At 31.7% G+C, this 16,460-nt stretch overlaps 2 protein-coding genes across 7 annotated transcripts in view; one reads left to right on the forward strand and one right to left on the reverse strand.

The window, feature by feature from the left end:
* LOC140436982 (alpha-tocopherol transfer protein-like) overlaps window positions 1-16,460 on the forward strand; it is a 162,963-nt gene that overhangs the window by 113,290 nt on the left and 33,213 nt on the right. The window lies entirely within an intron of this gene.
* The window catches only part of LOC140436981 (uncharacterized), an 82,983-nt gene that overhangs the window by 60,992 nt on the left and 5,531 nt on the right, over window positions 1-16,460 (reverse strand). For all 4 annotated transcript variants that reach the window (XM_072526183.1, XM_072526182.1, XM_072526181.1 and 1 more), the window contains exons 4-6: window positions 6,767-6,844; window positions 6,222-6,302; window positions 4,301-4,567 (exon numbers count right to left, since the gene is read on the reverse strand). In XM_072526183.1, the coding sequence (XP_072382284.1) occupies window positions 4,301-4,567; window positions 6,222-6,302; window positions 6,767-6,844 (426 nt within the window). The remainder of the gene's footprint in view (window positions 1-4,300; window positions 4,568-6,221; window positions 6,303-6,766; window positions 6,845-16,460) is intronic.

A 16,460-nucleotide genomic window follows, 5' to 3' on the forward strand; every position in this document is an offset into this window, starting at 1 on the left:
ATATTAAAAATCTGATTTTCACTAAACTGCACTCCCATTAATTTATTGTAAAAGTTGTCATGTTGAGATTTCCTAAATGCTATTAGTTGATTTTAGTGGGGTTGATTTTAAGTTGAGTACTTAAGTAATCTCTGATATTATAGAGGTCGTTTTTGAACGTTTCCTTTTCAACTAGGATGATATTATCACCGTATCCATGATAGAATCCATCCTTGAAAGAAATACGTAACGAAAGAGTGGATCACCAAAGAAACGTGAAACAAAACGGAACATCTCAAAAAAAATTACTAGATCTACTAAATTCCAGAACAGAAGCAGAGAAAGAATAGAAGACCAGAGAAAGTTATAGAGTTATAGATAAACGAATAAAGTTGTTAAGAAGGCAGCAAAGAAAAACAAACGAAAGTGGGCAGACAATCTATCTAAAGGGGCGAGAGTAGCCGATGAATATCAAAAGATGAGATAATTATTTAATATCACTAAACAACTAGCTAAGAAAAAATATATGCATTCCATTAACCAATTGTAAAAAACCAAGGTGAATGTGTAAGTTTTTGAGTAAATTGTTAATAGGAACATAACCTAAAATATGATAATACATTTAAGTTACAAAACAAGTTAATTTTATTCAGTAGGGGGTCATTGAAGTATTACGCAAATGGAGGAATGAGGGTCTTGTAAAACGTTACGCTACGTTACAGGGACGGTAGGAGGGGTTCGAACAACGCTACAACTAACAACGTTCGAACGTTACATAACATTGTTATATATATATTTATAAATATATAAATAAAAAAATTATGTAAAACTTTCCAAAGTTGGCGAATCTTTTCGGTTATGTTTAAAAGGAATCAATCGATTGTACTGTACAATGTTGTTATTTTGTTCCTTTTGTTTATATTTTACGGGATATCCTTCGACTGTTGTCTAAGACCGTAGTTATTGCTGTAGTCATTGTCCTTAAATTAAATTCATACGTCCTCAAAAGTTGAGAAAAAAAATGTGAAGATTGAAAGCCTGAGGATATTTTTCAGAATGCAGCAGAACCTTATCTTGTGTGGTATACCACTTACTTCCGTAAATCGCAATATTTCTTACAAGTGATTAAATGCGCGGATGAATACTACTGTCGCTGCTTGAGGAGTGCATTGAAATTTGTCTTTCCGGATTTCCTGCAGCTAGTTAGCCCAATACTTTAATTATCATTAAAGTTTTCACCACTCCTTGCGAGGTTGTTCGTTGGTCTGTCGCCTTCAATGAAAGGATTTAAGCAGGTGCCCTATGATTCCTTTTGTCCATGACTACAATGCGACCTCAAGAACAGAATATGTGCAACCAGTATGATCACAATAACAAAAAAGGCAATACAAGGAGAAATCAGACAAATACAAAAAAAAACAACAAAAAAAAACAAAAAAGGAGCTAAAGAAAAGGGGATGACGGATGGATATTCAGAAATGAAAGAATTAGAAAAGAAACATGGCATGTTCAATTTGCAGTACAAGAAAGTTCGTGAAGTTGCTGGTCTGTATAATAAGAAAAACACTAATATTCTAGTAGATAATTCAGATACAGTTACCATTGATGAACGAGAAATATTTGAAACATGGAGTAACTATATACCTGAATTATTTCAAGATGACAGGCCAGACATACAGAGCTACGTAAATCAAGAAGGACGTAAAATTTTAAAATTTGAATTTCTTTATGCAATAAAATCAGTAAAAACTAAGAAAGCAACTGAACTAGACAACATCCTAGCTAAACTCTTAAAAACGATATATGAGGACCAGAACTAAGAAAGCAACTGAACCAGACAACATCCTAGCTAAACTCTTAAAAACGATATTAGTACTCTAAGCTTTTTAACGATGTATACCTAAGGTGAAATACCTAAGGAATTTGTCTAAAGTCCGTTTTTATAGCAATTCCGAAGAAATAGCGTACAAAAAGAGACGACGATTACGGATTAATTAGTCTGATGAGCCATGAAGTAATTTTTTTTCTTTGCATTATTCCTTACGACAGAGACCTAGATGAAACTAAGTTTGGGTTTAGGAGTGCGCTGGGTACCCTTGAGGCACTTTCTGGCTTAAACGTACTTCTCTAAAAATGTCGCTACAAACTTAAACATATTTATGTGGCTTTCATCGATTACGAAAACGCTTTGAATAGGGCTTTTCGATAGGGATAAGGTAAGTCTGTATTACTTTCGAAAATATTAAGAACCAAAGGCAGAGATGGTAGAGATCTAAGTATCATAGAAAACTTATATTGGAAGCAGTCTTGCTAGTGGATGGGAGACTGTTATGAACCAACGAATGTTACATTCTTAGACGCTATCTAACACCTCGGGATGCATGTTATCTCCGCTGTTATATAATATCTATTTGGATGTTATTTTCAAATAGGCTTTACAAGATAAAGATTTTGGAAGTGTAAATCAATGGTGAGCTGATTAATAATCTTACGTTTATAAGAGAAAATTTATTATTTCAGTTGCCAACCACCCGACAATGCTTTCTTACAGATATTTATACAAAAGAGTAAAAGGGTTACTCATTTTAAGTATCTGAGATGCTACATTACAGACCAACTAGACCCAAATAAAGATGTCTAATGTAGAATTTAAGCAGCTCGTATAACGTTTCGAAAAATCAAATCATTCCTTTGTGATTACAGCTTAAACCTAAAATTACTTCAAATAATGAACAAATGCTATATTTTGTTAGTGTTGTTACATAGCACCGCGACTTGGACACTAAAAGCTGATACGATCAATCGCTTAGAGGCGATGTGACTGCATAGAAGAATGCCCCAAATACCCTGGACAGCGATGCAGATCAATGAAGTTGTATAAATATAGCAAATGCCGCACATGAGTTATTAAAAACTATTATAATAAGGCAGATTTCATACCTAGGGCATGTTCTTCGAGAGGACCGGTTCATATTCTTTCAGCTGATCGAGAAAGGTAAAATTAAGGGCCATAGAGGATTTGGAAGGAAGATTTCATGGCTTAAGAATATTCGTGATTGTATAGGAAAACCCAATGTCAAACAATTATTTCGATTAGCTGAAAACCGTGAACAATTCGCCAATATAATTATTGTTAACGTTAGTGGGACTTAATATTGCACTGAAACAAGAAGATACCTTCCTCGAGATTTTATTTTTTATTTTTATTAAGAATACGATTTTATTTTAAATCAAATGTTTTTTTTTTCAAACTTCACAAAAGTATTAATTTTTGTGACGTGATTGACAATATAAAAATATCACTTTTACACCTAGACATAAAAGTGAAGCACTTTTACGCTTAGGTACAAAATCAAAAGCAAACAATCAAAAGCTCAAAACTTTCGTAAACCGTAGTGGAATTGATAGGCAACAATTCTTCGGTTACAGTCTTTGCAGTACACAAAATATCTGGAGGAACACGCGATGCCGTGAGATCTTCGGAATCAGACATAATACTCGTACTTTTGAGCGACAATAAGCACACACGTTCGCAAAACTTAACGAATAACACAAAATACTTGTGAAAGTGGTAATCAATATAAATAACCATAATATCACAAAAATGATTTGCGACGTTTGAAAAAAAAATAGTATGTTATATTCGGGGTAAAAATGACTTTTTGTGTCTCGGTTAATGTCGATCATTTTTACTCCTCATAAAACAATATATATACTATTCTTTCAGTTTTATATCAGTTTATGAGTTAATTATTAGAAAAAGTTAAAACAGAAGAATGCATGTGACGAAAAATAAGGGATGAAGCCAAAAATGTATGTAACGATAGGGTCAAGTAAGTAAATCGTAAAAAATTGTAAGATTAGCAGTAAAAGTTTATTATTGTTAGTTAGAAATCTCTTGTTTTATTTATTAATAACGCAAATGCGAATAAAATAGTAACAAACCTATTCTACCGATTTACCGGTACTTTTCGCAACATAATTGTTACTTTTAGGTTAAATGGTCACTTGGGTATTACGTAGCGTTTAGGTAGAGAGAGGGGTATAAAGAAAAACGTTACGGTGTAATACATGGGGGGAAGGGGAGTCAAAATGTTAAAAAATTGCGTTACGTAATACTTGAATGCCTCCTAACTTCCTAACTGCCTAAAAAACGCTGGATTTATTTTAACACTTGAAAAAACATTGTACTTGATTATGTCATAGACAATGTTTTATAATGAACAATTTTATAACTGTAAAATTAGAAATAAAACTTTGACGTTTGTTCCATTATCTAGTTTCATTGAATTCGATAAATTAAATAGTTTAAAATACTTACGTTTCTTCGACTTTTTTGACTTTCGTTGTCCTTTTAACGATTTTTTATTAGGAGTGCTTTGATAACTTGTTGATACCATATTCAGTGTGTTGGCAGATTTTGTATTTAAGGTTTCTTTTAAAGCTGTCTGTTTTTTGACTACTTGAATTATAATCGGACCTTTTTTTGGTTTTGAAGCAGTAGACAATTGATTTTCTTTCTCCGATTTCTTTAAAGAGAGAATTTCCATCTTTTTGCTTATCTCAACTTCCAGGTTATTTATAATTCCTAGAAATTACTTTTATATTAGTATAATTTAACAAATGTGATATATCTTTAAACATAATTAATAATTGGGACGTACATAAAGTTAACTAAAATTCATTTTCCGGTAAAAATTACGCTATAAAACTAACAAAAAATAATAAATCAGCAGGTCCCGATCAAATACCAGTAGATATAATAAAACTAGTAGAAATAGAAATCATGGGGGTTTTGATTAATTTATATAATACAATATACAATATAGGAATTATTTCTAAAAACTGGCTGATATCTACTTTTATAGCATTGAAGAACTCAAATGCAAAGAAATATCAAGATCATCGAAAAATCAGTTTAATGAGTAATCTTCTTCTTTGAGTACCGTGCCCAAATTAGACGTGGAGAGCTTCCATCACTATTTGCCGATATTGTTCTCGATCATGCGCGGTATGTAAAAATTCATATGCTGATAAGCTAGTCCTTTGACAAAGGTTGCGGATCCAAGGGTATTTCTTTAATATGAGTCATACCTTAAAAATAACCATGAACTTCATACATCAAAGAATACTATAAAATACTTAAGAAAGGATTAGCAAAACCCAATTTGGATTTAGAAATCCGAAGAGAAGAGAATCGCCATTTGCGATAAACATAATCATACAAAGATGCATTGATGTTAATCAACCAGTATATTGTTTATATTGCAGCAAAGCTTTTGATAAATTTAGATATAGCTAACTCATCCAATTACTTGAAAAGGGATGTCATGCAAGGATATGTGCTGTTGCCTATCGTATTCAATTTGTATTCAAAAGAAATAACTAAGAAATTAACTAAGGAATCAACAGCAGGCAAAAAAGGAAATTGATGGCCTATTAACAACAGACGTTTTGTAGATGATACAGTCCTATTAGCTGAAAGTTTAGAAGATTGGCAAAAAATGCACAATTTATGGTCCCCACAAATGACAATAACCTTAAGTGAGTCTAAGAATACATGATAAGCAAATAAAAAAAGTCAAAAAATATAAATACCTGGGAACTATAATTAACAAAAATAATGACTACTCGGAAGAAGTTAGGTTAAGAATGGGATAAGAAAAAATGCATTCAACAAAAGGAAGAAAGGTCCCTATAGCAAATACATCACAATACTTTTAAACATAAGATTATTAAGATGCTATATTTTTTTTGTTTTTTATTATGGTATGAAAACGCAAAGAAATGTATTATAAGAGAAACTGGAAGCATTCGAATTATGGGCCTACAGAAGAATATTAAGAATAAGTTGGGTTTATCTTGTCAGAAATGTCGCGGTCTTGAGAAGAAGAAAAAAAATGTTCTGAATACCGTTCAAATTAGAAAATTACAATATTTGGAGCATGTCATGAGAGGTGAACGTTATAATCTGCTTCAAGTGATAAAACGGGTAAAAATACAGACAACGAGAAACCAGTGGTTAAATAGTTTGAGTTTGTGTGGTTTAGATGGCTCCATTAAACTATTCAGAACAGTAATATTCAAGATGTGTATTTCTGTGATGATTTCCAAACTTCTTAGAAGACGAATTTGGATAATTTTTCTTTAATATCACCCCTGAGATAGTTCTGGAATGCTATACGAAGGGACGTAAAATCACATGAAAATACGTCCATAATTTTAAATATTTACTATCTCACCTGATCTTTTTCCCGGACTTTTACCTTCAAATATAGAATCTGGTCTTTGTGTTGTCCATACTTCAACCGTTGGTAGTTGACCTAAAATATGATAAAATATATAGATAACATTATAATACAGCAGCTTTTCATATTTCTTTTCATAAAATTTTATGGTTTTCTTTTTTTGTTGGTTTCAATTTTTATATAAAGCTTAAGGAGAAAAAGGAAAAACATTTAAAATAAGAGGCAACGAAAAAACCAGCTGGAGGAAACTTAAGCAGTAGTAGTACAAAACAAATATTTTTAAGACAATAATTAGAGAAGAAGGAAGGCATCTTCCAAGGTAGATGCCTTCCTTCTTCTGATCGATGCAAGGTAGATGCAAGGTAGAGCAGTAAACATAGAAACCGAAAAAAATAAAAAAAGATTAGATACTGTTTTTAATATAATAATTAAATTTTTTTTTATTAAAGTAAAAAATAACAAACAAAATGAGTATGGCCTATGATACAGGCTTGTGTTTGATATGTTATTTAATAAAAAATCAAAACATAAACGCTTACTGTTAGGTATAGGTTGGGTATTAGATGCCTTGACAGCAGCAACTTCAGGAATATTCGATTCATTTTGACTTTCTATTTCTAAAAATAAAAAATAACGTAAGTGGTAGAAATTGTAAACAATTATTATAAAATTAGTGATTTGGCCCCTCACTATACGACGGCGATCTAATCAATTGCATTCACAATCAATCCACTTAATTTTTTCTGTCTTTTCCTGTTTAAGGCTAGGACGATAACAATAATATTTTAATCTGTATAACGTTCATAACAAATCACTTTTGGAGAGTCACTGAACTTTTTGCGTAAAGTCGTCTTATGAAATCGACCTACGCATAAAACCAGCGTAATTCTAGTTTGACAATTTATTTGTTGGAGAAGCTCAAGTTTTATATTATATTTTTTACCGATCACCAAATTCGCAGCCAATTTTTTAGGATCAACAAAATTTTCAGAAGAATTAAAAATTAAATTATTAAAATAATAAACTTCTTGCATGAAAGGGCCAGTCTTTTCAACTCCAGATAATTATTGTCCTATCTGACAAATAGTTATCTGAAGGAAAGACATTTATTTATAAATTAAAATGTATCCGTCTTTTCACGTCAAATTATGTTGCGGTTACTTATTTGTAAGATAAATGTAAAATTTATTTCGGAACACACCAATATTTAATTATTTGTCAAAGAAATCACAATAATATTTTAATATTAATATCTTTTTTGATTATACAATTTGTGGTGACAGGAATAAATTAAATTATGTAAAGAAAAATTTATTAACGAATAAAAAAATAATACATGTTTCTTCTCAGGTTTTTCCATAACACTAAAATATTATAAAGGTTAGCTTAAACATCTTCAACTTCAAAAATTTCAGTAATGTCTTCATTTAGCAATTCATCTTCAAGCTTCTCTTAATTTTGATCTCTCGCTAGGTAATATTCGAAGAATGTTGCTGTAGATTAAAACAGTTAAATCTTTTCAAACTTACAGCCACTTACACTGGATGAAATAGTACCTAAATCTTTTCTTCCATGCATAAAAAGTTATGTTGCATATCTGGTTCTAATATGAAATTCATTATAGAAATTGGATTGTTTAGTGGATGTCTTAAAAATGGCTTTACTTTATAATCAGAATCTCCTTGTAAGAACCCATTGCTATTATCTCCATTTAAATTTCTTATCGAAAATACAGAATTATTTATTCCTACCTGGTAGGTACCTACGTAGGTACCTACCAGGTAGGAATAATACCAGAAACATATCCAAGAAGTATCACGAAATTGTCAGAATTTAAAATCAATAATCCATATATTATATAGAAGATTTATTAAGTGTTTGAAAATTTCCTACTACACTCTGGATATTTTGTATACTTATTCTGAGCCTTTTTTATATATAATTAAATGTATTTTATAATTATTAAAAGAATCTGACAACCTAGGTACTATGTGCATATTTTTCATTTTGGAATCCGATACTACTATTATTGAATTAATAGCACCAATATCTCTTGAAAAAGGTTAATTAATTTATTTTTTAATTATCGAGATTATGAATATATTCAATTCCCAAAACTAGATAGATAGATATATATATTTAGAGAGGTGGCCTTTTGGCCTATTTCACTGCGACCTTTTCAGATCTGTTGTAGTCCTCTAGTCCTAGATAATATTCTCTAGTCTGATCCTTTTTAAAAAGTCTTATAACTTCGAGACTGTACCTTCCATGTAGCTATTTGCCAGTGGATTTTCTTCTCCTAATGCAAAGAACCGCACATTTGCCAGATTGTTACACTGACATAGAATGTGCTCTGCTGTTTCTTCTTCGAGGTGACAAAATCTGCACAGGTCATCATTTGATAATCCCATCAGCTTCAAGTGCCTATTCAGCTTACAGTGTCCTGTTAGAATACCTACTATGGCTTTGACTGTTTTCCTGTATTTGCTTATTAGGTCTGCCGTAAATTTTGCCGAATATTCTGTAACGAACTGTTTCGCCTGTCTTTGTTCTGGTGAATTCCTCCACCATTCCAGAGATTTGTGAGCTACACACTTCCTTGTAGTTGTTCTTGTTACTGTCTTTGCAAAGCCAGAAGGGTTCCGGTCCAATGAATGGCATTGATGAGCCTTGTTCGGCCATTTTATCTGCTTTTTCATTGCCCTTATGACTCTCGTGCTCTGGCACCCAGGCTACTGTAACCTTGCTACGGTCTCCTAGTTTATTTACGGCATACACACAATCCCATACTAGCTTCGAATTGACCTCTACAGAATTGAGTGCCTTAAGCGCTACCTGTCTATCTGTAAAGATGGCAACTGAACGGAACCTTCCTTCCTGCCTTTCTATTTCTTCCACGTAGTGATAAATTGCTGTTATTTCCGCCTGAAAAATTGTCATATTCCTAAACTGAGTAAAAGAAAATATGTGTATACCTACTGTTATAATTATTACTATATATTTACAATATTTTCTAAGAATATAGATCACTGTCGGTTTAATTAATCTTAACCTTTTAAAAAAGTCTTTATTATTATAAAAATTAAAATGTTTAATTCTGCATCAAGTATTATATTCTCGCACTAAGTTTATAACCATTAAACATCATACTGATCATACTCTCCGATTTTATTTAATCTTTTAATATAAATGTCTCTAATCTACACTAACCAACAATATTTAGGTTATATTTTTGATTTTGCGATAACCTACAAAATAATGACGACAAACTACAATAAACACAATTTATTTTCCAGATAAATTTTTATTCAGTACTTTATTTGGCAAATAAATGTTTTATATGTCAGATAATTTTAATTTATTTTATCTGTCAGTTTATCTATTCAGATTTAAAAACAAAACATGATTGACTCATAGGTTAAAATGTCAGTAGTTCAGATTTCTTTGTTCAGATGGCGTAAGGATTTTAAATCTACACTAACATAAAGCTTTAAACTATGTTGTATTAAATTTTACCTTAAAAATATCGATACATCAGTATCAGAGTGCATTAACTCAAAAAACATAGCTCTTCACAAATCAACCTGTAACTTATTCTCTCGGAGAGCAAATATTTTTATTCTGCTATAACCCATTTTTTTTAATAGAACAAAATTTTGGAATTAGGTGTATATTTTATGGTTCTTTTATGATGATAATTTTTTATTTTTTTTTGAAGAATTTAGATTTTTTTTTGAGTTGGTGCACTATGAAACTGTCAACACATGATTTTTTAATAGTTAGTGCGTTTGGGACAGGGTATTTGTATGTAAATCAAATAAAATTATTTAAGTATTTTTATTTTATTTATATTTAAGTATTTATAAATATTTATTTCTTATAAAATCTTTATTGTTTCCTTGTTAAGGAAAAATATAATAAAATCAAAATTATTCGGAATCGTCAGTTTCTTCAGCATCGGCAGCTGTGGCAGGAGTTGGTAAGTTCTGAAAAAACTCACAGTAAATTCTGGGTATTGCACCCGAGGAACAGAGCGACAACAAATCACGTTTTTTAAGTGGTGGCACTCCAGGAGGTTTACTTGAAAGGATGAGAGATGGTTCGTTATAAGCCACTCTCGTTCTAGTTTGTCGAATATTGATGACATTATAATTTTCGTCAAAATAAGACTTCTTGTGCATTATTTTGTGTGGCTTGTCTTTCTCACCTCTTAGAATTTGTATCTCGCTCCATTTTACTTTGTCTCCGGCTTCATTTACATTAAAATTTTTCCCCATTTTTTGTAAATTTTTTACGTCATACACTTCGCATATATCTTCTGTAGTGTACGGCCGTCCAGTTTTTTAGCAAAGCTAATTATCGGTACCATTTGCGATGGAATATAGAGCGGGTTTCCTTTCAGGTATCTTTTTTTTTCTTTTTCTATGAGGGCATGCATCGCATCACCCTCATTTTGAGTAGGCCCAACTACTAAGAATTTGTGGGTTATGCTTTTGATTGGTAAGTTTTGACAGCAATATAAAAACAAGGAAGCAATAAACTTATTTTTGTTTTGACCCGGGCAATTATCGGAGTAAAATATTATGTGCTCATATTGAGTTGCATGATTCTTTAGATACTGTCAAAGACACGTACCTATTTCATTAACACCTCTGTTTGCGATACCTTTGTGCCACAAAAAACTATAGCCATGTTTGTGAGAAATATCAAATATAGTGAAGTTGTAACATGCTAGGCGCTTCATATAAAAAAAATTACTCCGATCTCCAGTTGGTAGTGACAATACAGCTTGGAGATCGAAGCAACAAACGACAGTACTGCCATGTTCCTTTGAATTCATGATATCCAACTCCTTCTCTAACCGACTCTGATTTTTTTCTCTGATATGTGCATCATACTTAAGTTGTTGTAATACTTTTTCATCCGCCGTTATATTTTGAAACGAGTTGCAGAAACAACACTGGTCCTTTTTTGGCTGGAAAAAGGCAATATTAAATTCCATGTTGAAAATATTGGTGTAATAATGGAGGTTTACGGGAATTTTCTGTTCTTCTCTACATTTTTCTTGGTACAGTCTGTACATAGTGGCTAAATTTAAAGATCCGTCTAGGTACTGTTTGTTTGTCCTTGCTCTGCAATAATGAGAGTCAATTAGTGGAAAAGATTTGATGTGGGACCTCACGAATTCTTTTGCATCATCTGGCACCCTTGGTCGCCCAGCATTTTCTTTTTCCTCCGCGATTATCATTCTGCACAAACCCTAGCTGTTTTTTTTTCATTGCTGTGATTATTACCCTATTTGAAATATTTAAAGTGTTTATAAAGAAAACCTTACATACTCGATGTTTTTCATTTCTCATCTGAAAGTAATAAGCTCTATTTTCACTTCTATGACTCCCTTCTTTCTTATATTGATATTTTGGCTTAACCGGCATTACACTGTTAACTATAAAATCTCGCTGCCTATTTACATAACCAAGTCCCCAGTAGTTATTCAACAGTTCTTCTCTCTCGCTATTACTAATTTTTTCCGAACATTTAATTTTGCAACGGTTAGTGCAAGCAGCTTTTACAGACCGTGCAGCGGTTTCGTTGCCTGCGGAATTTGTGTAAGATTGTCCTCTGTTGCGTTTAAATTTTCTCTCGTTTAGTTTCCACTTTGTAGGATTACGAACTCTCTTCCTTAGCCGCACAATAATTGGTTCGTTCTCACCCGGAACTTGTACTTGAACAGGCAATACTGCCGCTGGTGAAGGAGAAGCAGCCGATAGGACATCAGGTGAAGTGATTCCATCTTCAGAGCATTGTCCTGAAGTTTCCGGAATGTAAACTTCTCCTGAACCAGAAGAAAAGTCAGAATTTTCAGAGTCTGAATTTTCTTGCACCTCATTTGGCTCCTGTAAAATAAAATTATAAGATTAGAAAGTCCATATAAAAATCTATTTGTTATAGTGTTGGGGTGTCAGAACTAATCACCTTAAAGAACACGAGACCCCTCGGGCCTTAATGCGAATGTGCATCATTCGTAATGATAGCGGGCCATAGCCACATGTCAATACAAAACCCGATACATACCAAGTCAGCTCATACGACACCCTAGATATATACGGGTGGTGCTATTCTACTTTGCCGGCGCCACACGGCTATTTCATTGATCATTAAAAATTTAAAAAATCATACACACCTCACTCACCTCACTATTGGTACTCTCTTGGATAGGGTTTTGATTAGCGAAGGTGACAGGCAGCAATACAGAATAGATAGTATCTCCTAATTGTTCTTCTTCAGTAATTATGTCCAAATCCTGAAAATAAGAGTGGTCCATTATGTAGAATTAAACACCGTCTTATCATCTATCTATGGAGAATTTGTGTAACCACAAAAATATATACCGTTCTTACAAGGAGAATCTTTCGGTCCCATGGAAACAAGTAATGTGTTAGACTACTGGGCATTACAATACATTAAAAAGAGACGACAACTATAATCACGACAGTTTGTGTAGGCAATCAACATTACAATGCTAATGATTTTCAACACGTTCCTTTTAATCCATGGGACCTAAAAATTATCCTCGATCGTTTGAAATAATTGCATCGTAGGTACTTACAGCATCATCACTATGTCCACCACGTTCTCCAATATCTCCATTTGCAACTTTTAACATATACACTGTTCTTTTGATCCCTAACTTTTTCCATGGTGGAATATTCATTATGACGTTAATATCTTAGTTTTTGACGCACTTTATAAACTTAAATTTCAATTGTTATTCACATAAAGTACTTTGTTTTACATTTTTAATCATAAACAATCTAAAATACCTTCCAAAACAGACACAGATCACCTTAAACACAGACAATGCTCGCACGAATGACAATGACCTTGCAGATATTGACAGTTTCATACCGCACCATTTTTAATTATCTGAGGATTTCTTATTATGGCTTTGGTTTGTAATAATAGAGATTGGAGCATTATTCTTGTGTTATTTGTACAATATCTTTTATGTTGTGTATTTCTATCCAAAATTTGTTGTTTATATTATGCATCTATGTCTTTTCCTAGTCATAGTTTTTAAAATTTCATCTTATTATTTCATCTATTGCTTTCCCCATCTTTCTTCTTTTTTCAATTTTTTGTTTCTTTGGTATTTTTTTTTGTTTTTGTTATTTCTTTATATTCTGTAGTTTGCCTTTTTTTGTTCTAGGAAAGATTCTCTTTTATTTTATTACATATTATATATTAAAATTTTAGTTTCTTGGGATATGTAGATTTCTACCTTTGATTTGGTGGGCGCTATTTTCTTTTCTACTTTAACTGTTAACTTTAACTGTATCATTTTTTCGAGCATTTTTATAATATTTTATATGTTCCTGCAGTATTTAATTTTATACTAATAATGCGTATTAAAATCTTTTAATTGTAAAAAAGCTGTTTTTCCCTGACATTATTTTATTAAGTTAAATATAATGGGTCTCTAAAAATCTAAATTCTAAAAGAATAAATAGAAAGGTTGATATATTATTTACTTATAACATCTCTGATATCAATCAAGACTATTTTATTAATTATTTTTTATATTTCATTTCCTCCAACAATCATCCAACAACAGTTTTTATTTTTGGCCACTGAGCAAGATCGAGCATAACTTTATATATTTTTATTAAGTTGTTAATTAAGTATTGTGTTTATATGGAATTAAGTCACAATTAATTGTAATACAAATGACATTTTTAAAAATCTGACCTTTCGGTTTACACTGAGGAAGTCGTTTTAGAATTGTGTGAAAAATTCTGTGAAAAGAAAATATAACCGTCAAAGTTGTTGAACCTGTTATGTATGTCTTTTCAAAATTAAGGGGTTGGTTACTTAGCCGTGGTGTTGTAAGCAACATCCATGTCTTTGGTTGAAAAAATCTGGAGAAGATTTTGTGTCGTAGGGGACATCAAATTCTGATTATGTTGGTGTTGCTGCATTATTTATATCTACTTTATACGTTTGTAGGTGTGTGTGTATTCGTGTATTGTGTGTTGCATTTGTATTTTGTATGAATGTAGACGATGTGTCTCAGAATTTTTTAATCCGCTATTCTTAATATGATCTTCTTGTTGACTTCTTATTTTAGCATTGGCAATCAAAGCCTGCTGAATTCTACTGATATGTGTACTACACAATTTTCTTCATTGAGCAGGATGAGGGCTGCTTCTTTGATTTTTTTTTATGTCTGTTTCTTTCATGATTATTGATCTATCTGTTCATTGTACTGTGTGTTTATTATCCTAGCCATGTTTCCACCTCTGTGATTTGTTAAAGATCCTGTTTTTGACGTATATTTTGCTCGTTTATCCTGAAACTTAGTCGTCTTAGGCGGTTATTTACACATAAAAAGCGTTGTATTTATGGGATATTTTAAAGATGCAGTTCTTTGATTTCTCTTGTATGTTGTTAGGTTTGTTTTGGATAGGATAGATCTGAGGGTATTTATCGTTTTAAATGTGATATTGTGCTTGTTTTCAATTCTTTTTTATTTTTCTGATAAGGACTTTATATTTGGTATTGTTGTTATCTTTGAGTCCCTTCTTGTGAGTTTCTAAATTGCTTGTGGTGTTTTGTTGTTTTCTTTCTTCTATTTTGTGGAATTCCTTGTTTATAAATGACCATGGGTAGTCAATTTTTGTGAAAGCATTTGTAAGCAGATTCTTTATTGTTGATGCCCAAGAGAAATGTATGTAATGCTTCGGTTCATGAGGCTAAATGTAGAACACATCATCTACATATCTCCACCATACTGTGGGTTGTTTGTCTTATTTGTGTACATTTTTTTTAGTTATATTCAGTTTGATTTTTGTTATCAATGTATCGTTTCTCTTCAATTTAACTCTTACTATTTTTAAAGTTTTCTCCAGTGGTATATTGAGGAAAAGGCTGGTGATATCTAAATTAACTAGCATATTTTTGTAATGATAATCTATTTCTGCTATTTTTTACAAGAATTGTTCGGTTTTTAATTTATGTTGTTGTATTGTTTGCTAGAGGTTCTATTATGTCTAGGAGGAACTTAGACAGCGAGAATCCATGCTACTGCAAATTTGTCTAAGGGGTACATTTTGCTTGTAGGGAAAATTGTGGAATTTCATATAGATGTGGTGTCCTACTATAGAGTGGTGTTAATATTCTTATTTGGTAGCCTGTCAGATATTCCCTAACTTTGTGCAGTATTTGATCTATTCTGTTTTCCAGTAATTTAGTTGGATCCTTTGTTAGTTTTGTGTAAGGTCCATTTGTAACCAGTCCTTAAATTTTTAACTGATATTTACTTTTGTCTACTATTATAGTTGCATTGACTTTGTCAGCTAGTAATATTGTTATGGATCCATCTTGTTTTAGAACATTGATAGCTTTGAGTTGCTCTTTACTAATATTTGCTTTTGACGTAGTGCTTTTTTCTAGTTCATTTGTTCACAGTACGTATTCTTTATTTTCATGTATTGGTAGTACTTGACAGACTTTTTAAACTACATCAATTATGTCTAATTTTAAAACTGATGGGAGTGTGATATAATTCAGATCTTTTAAGGGCTTAAGGTTCCATGTTGCATTTAATTGTCTGGTGGATAGATTGCCAACTGTTGTGCTGTTTGTATTGTTTTTTAGCCAAAAGCATGGCTGATGCCTACAGCACCACTGTTAAGTAAGTCAACCGTCAATTTTAAAAATACATAACCCTAACAAAAACTTTAAAGGTTATATTCTTTTTTTACACAATTTTTCACACACTTCTATTATATATTTTTTCTATTTTATATTTCTTATATTTTTAGTTAAAAATATAATTTTCATTACAATCAAATGTAGCCCAATTTCATATAAACAAAATACTATATTAAAAAAAAAAGTTCCAGGACCTTCATAATAGATATGCTATGTTCATTTTGAAAAGACCTTTTTAATATTTCAGAAATGCTACATACTAGACTGATATTATGCCCAGACAAGTCAATTTTTAAATTTAGATTTACTTTTATTTTGGATAATAGCCAACTATGATGATATTACCATGTCGTCGTGATAACCTAATCCACTTGTTTTTTTTAAATAGAAACCTATATTTTTAAAGACTATTCCATTTTCATAAAGAAAATTAACATGTAATCTTAAGAAACTTATTCTAGGGCTTTATTCTAGAATTCAAGCGAAGGCTGGCATATTGCCAGGGGATCTCCATTAGAG

Source organism: Diabrotica undecimpunctata, chromosome 3, assembly GCF_040954645.1.
Source record: "Diabrotica undecimpunctata isolate CICGRU chromosome 3, icDiaUnde3, whole genome shotgun sequence".
Lineage (NCBI taxonomy): Eukaryota > Metazoa > Arthropoda > Insecta > Coleoptera > Chrysomelidae > Diabrotica > Diabrotica undecimpunctata.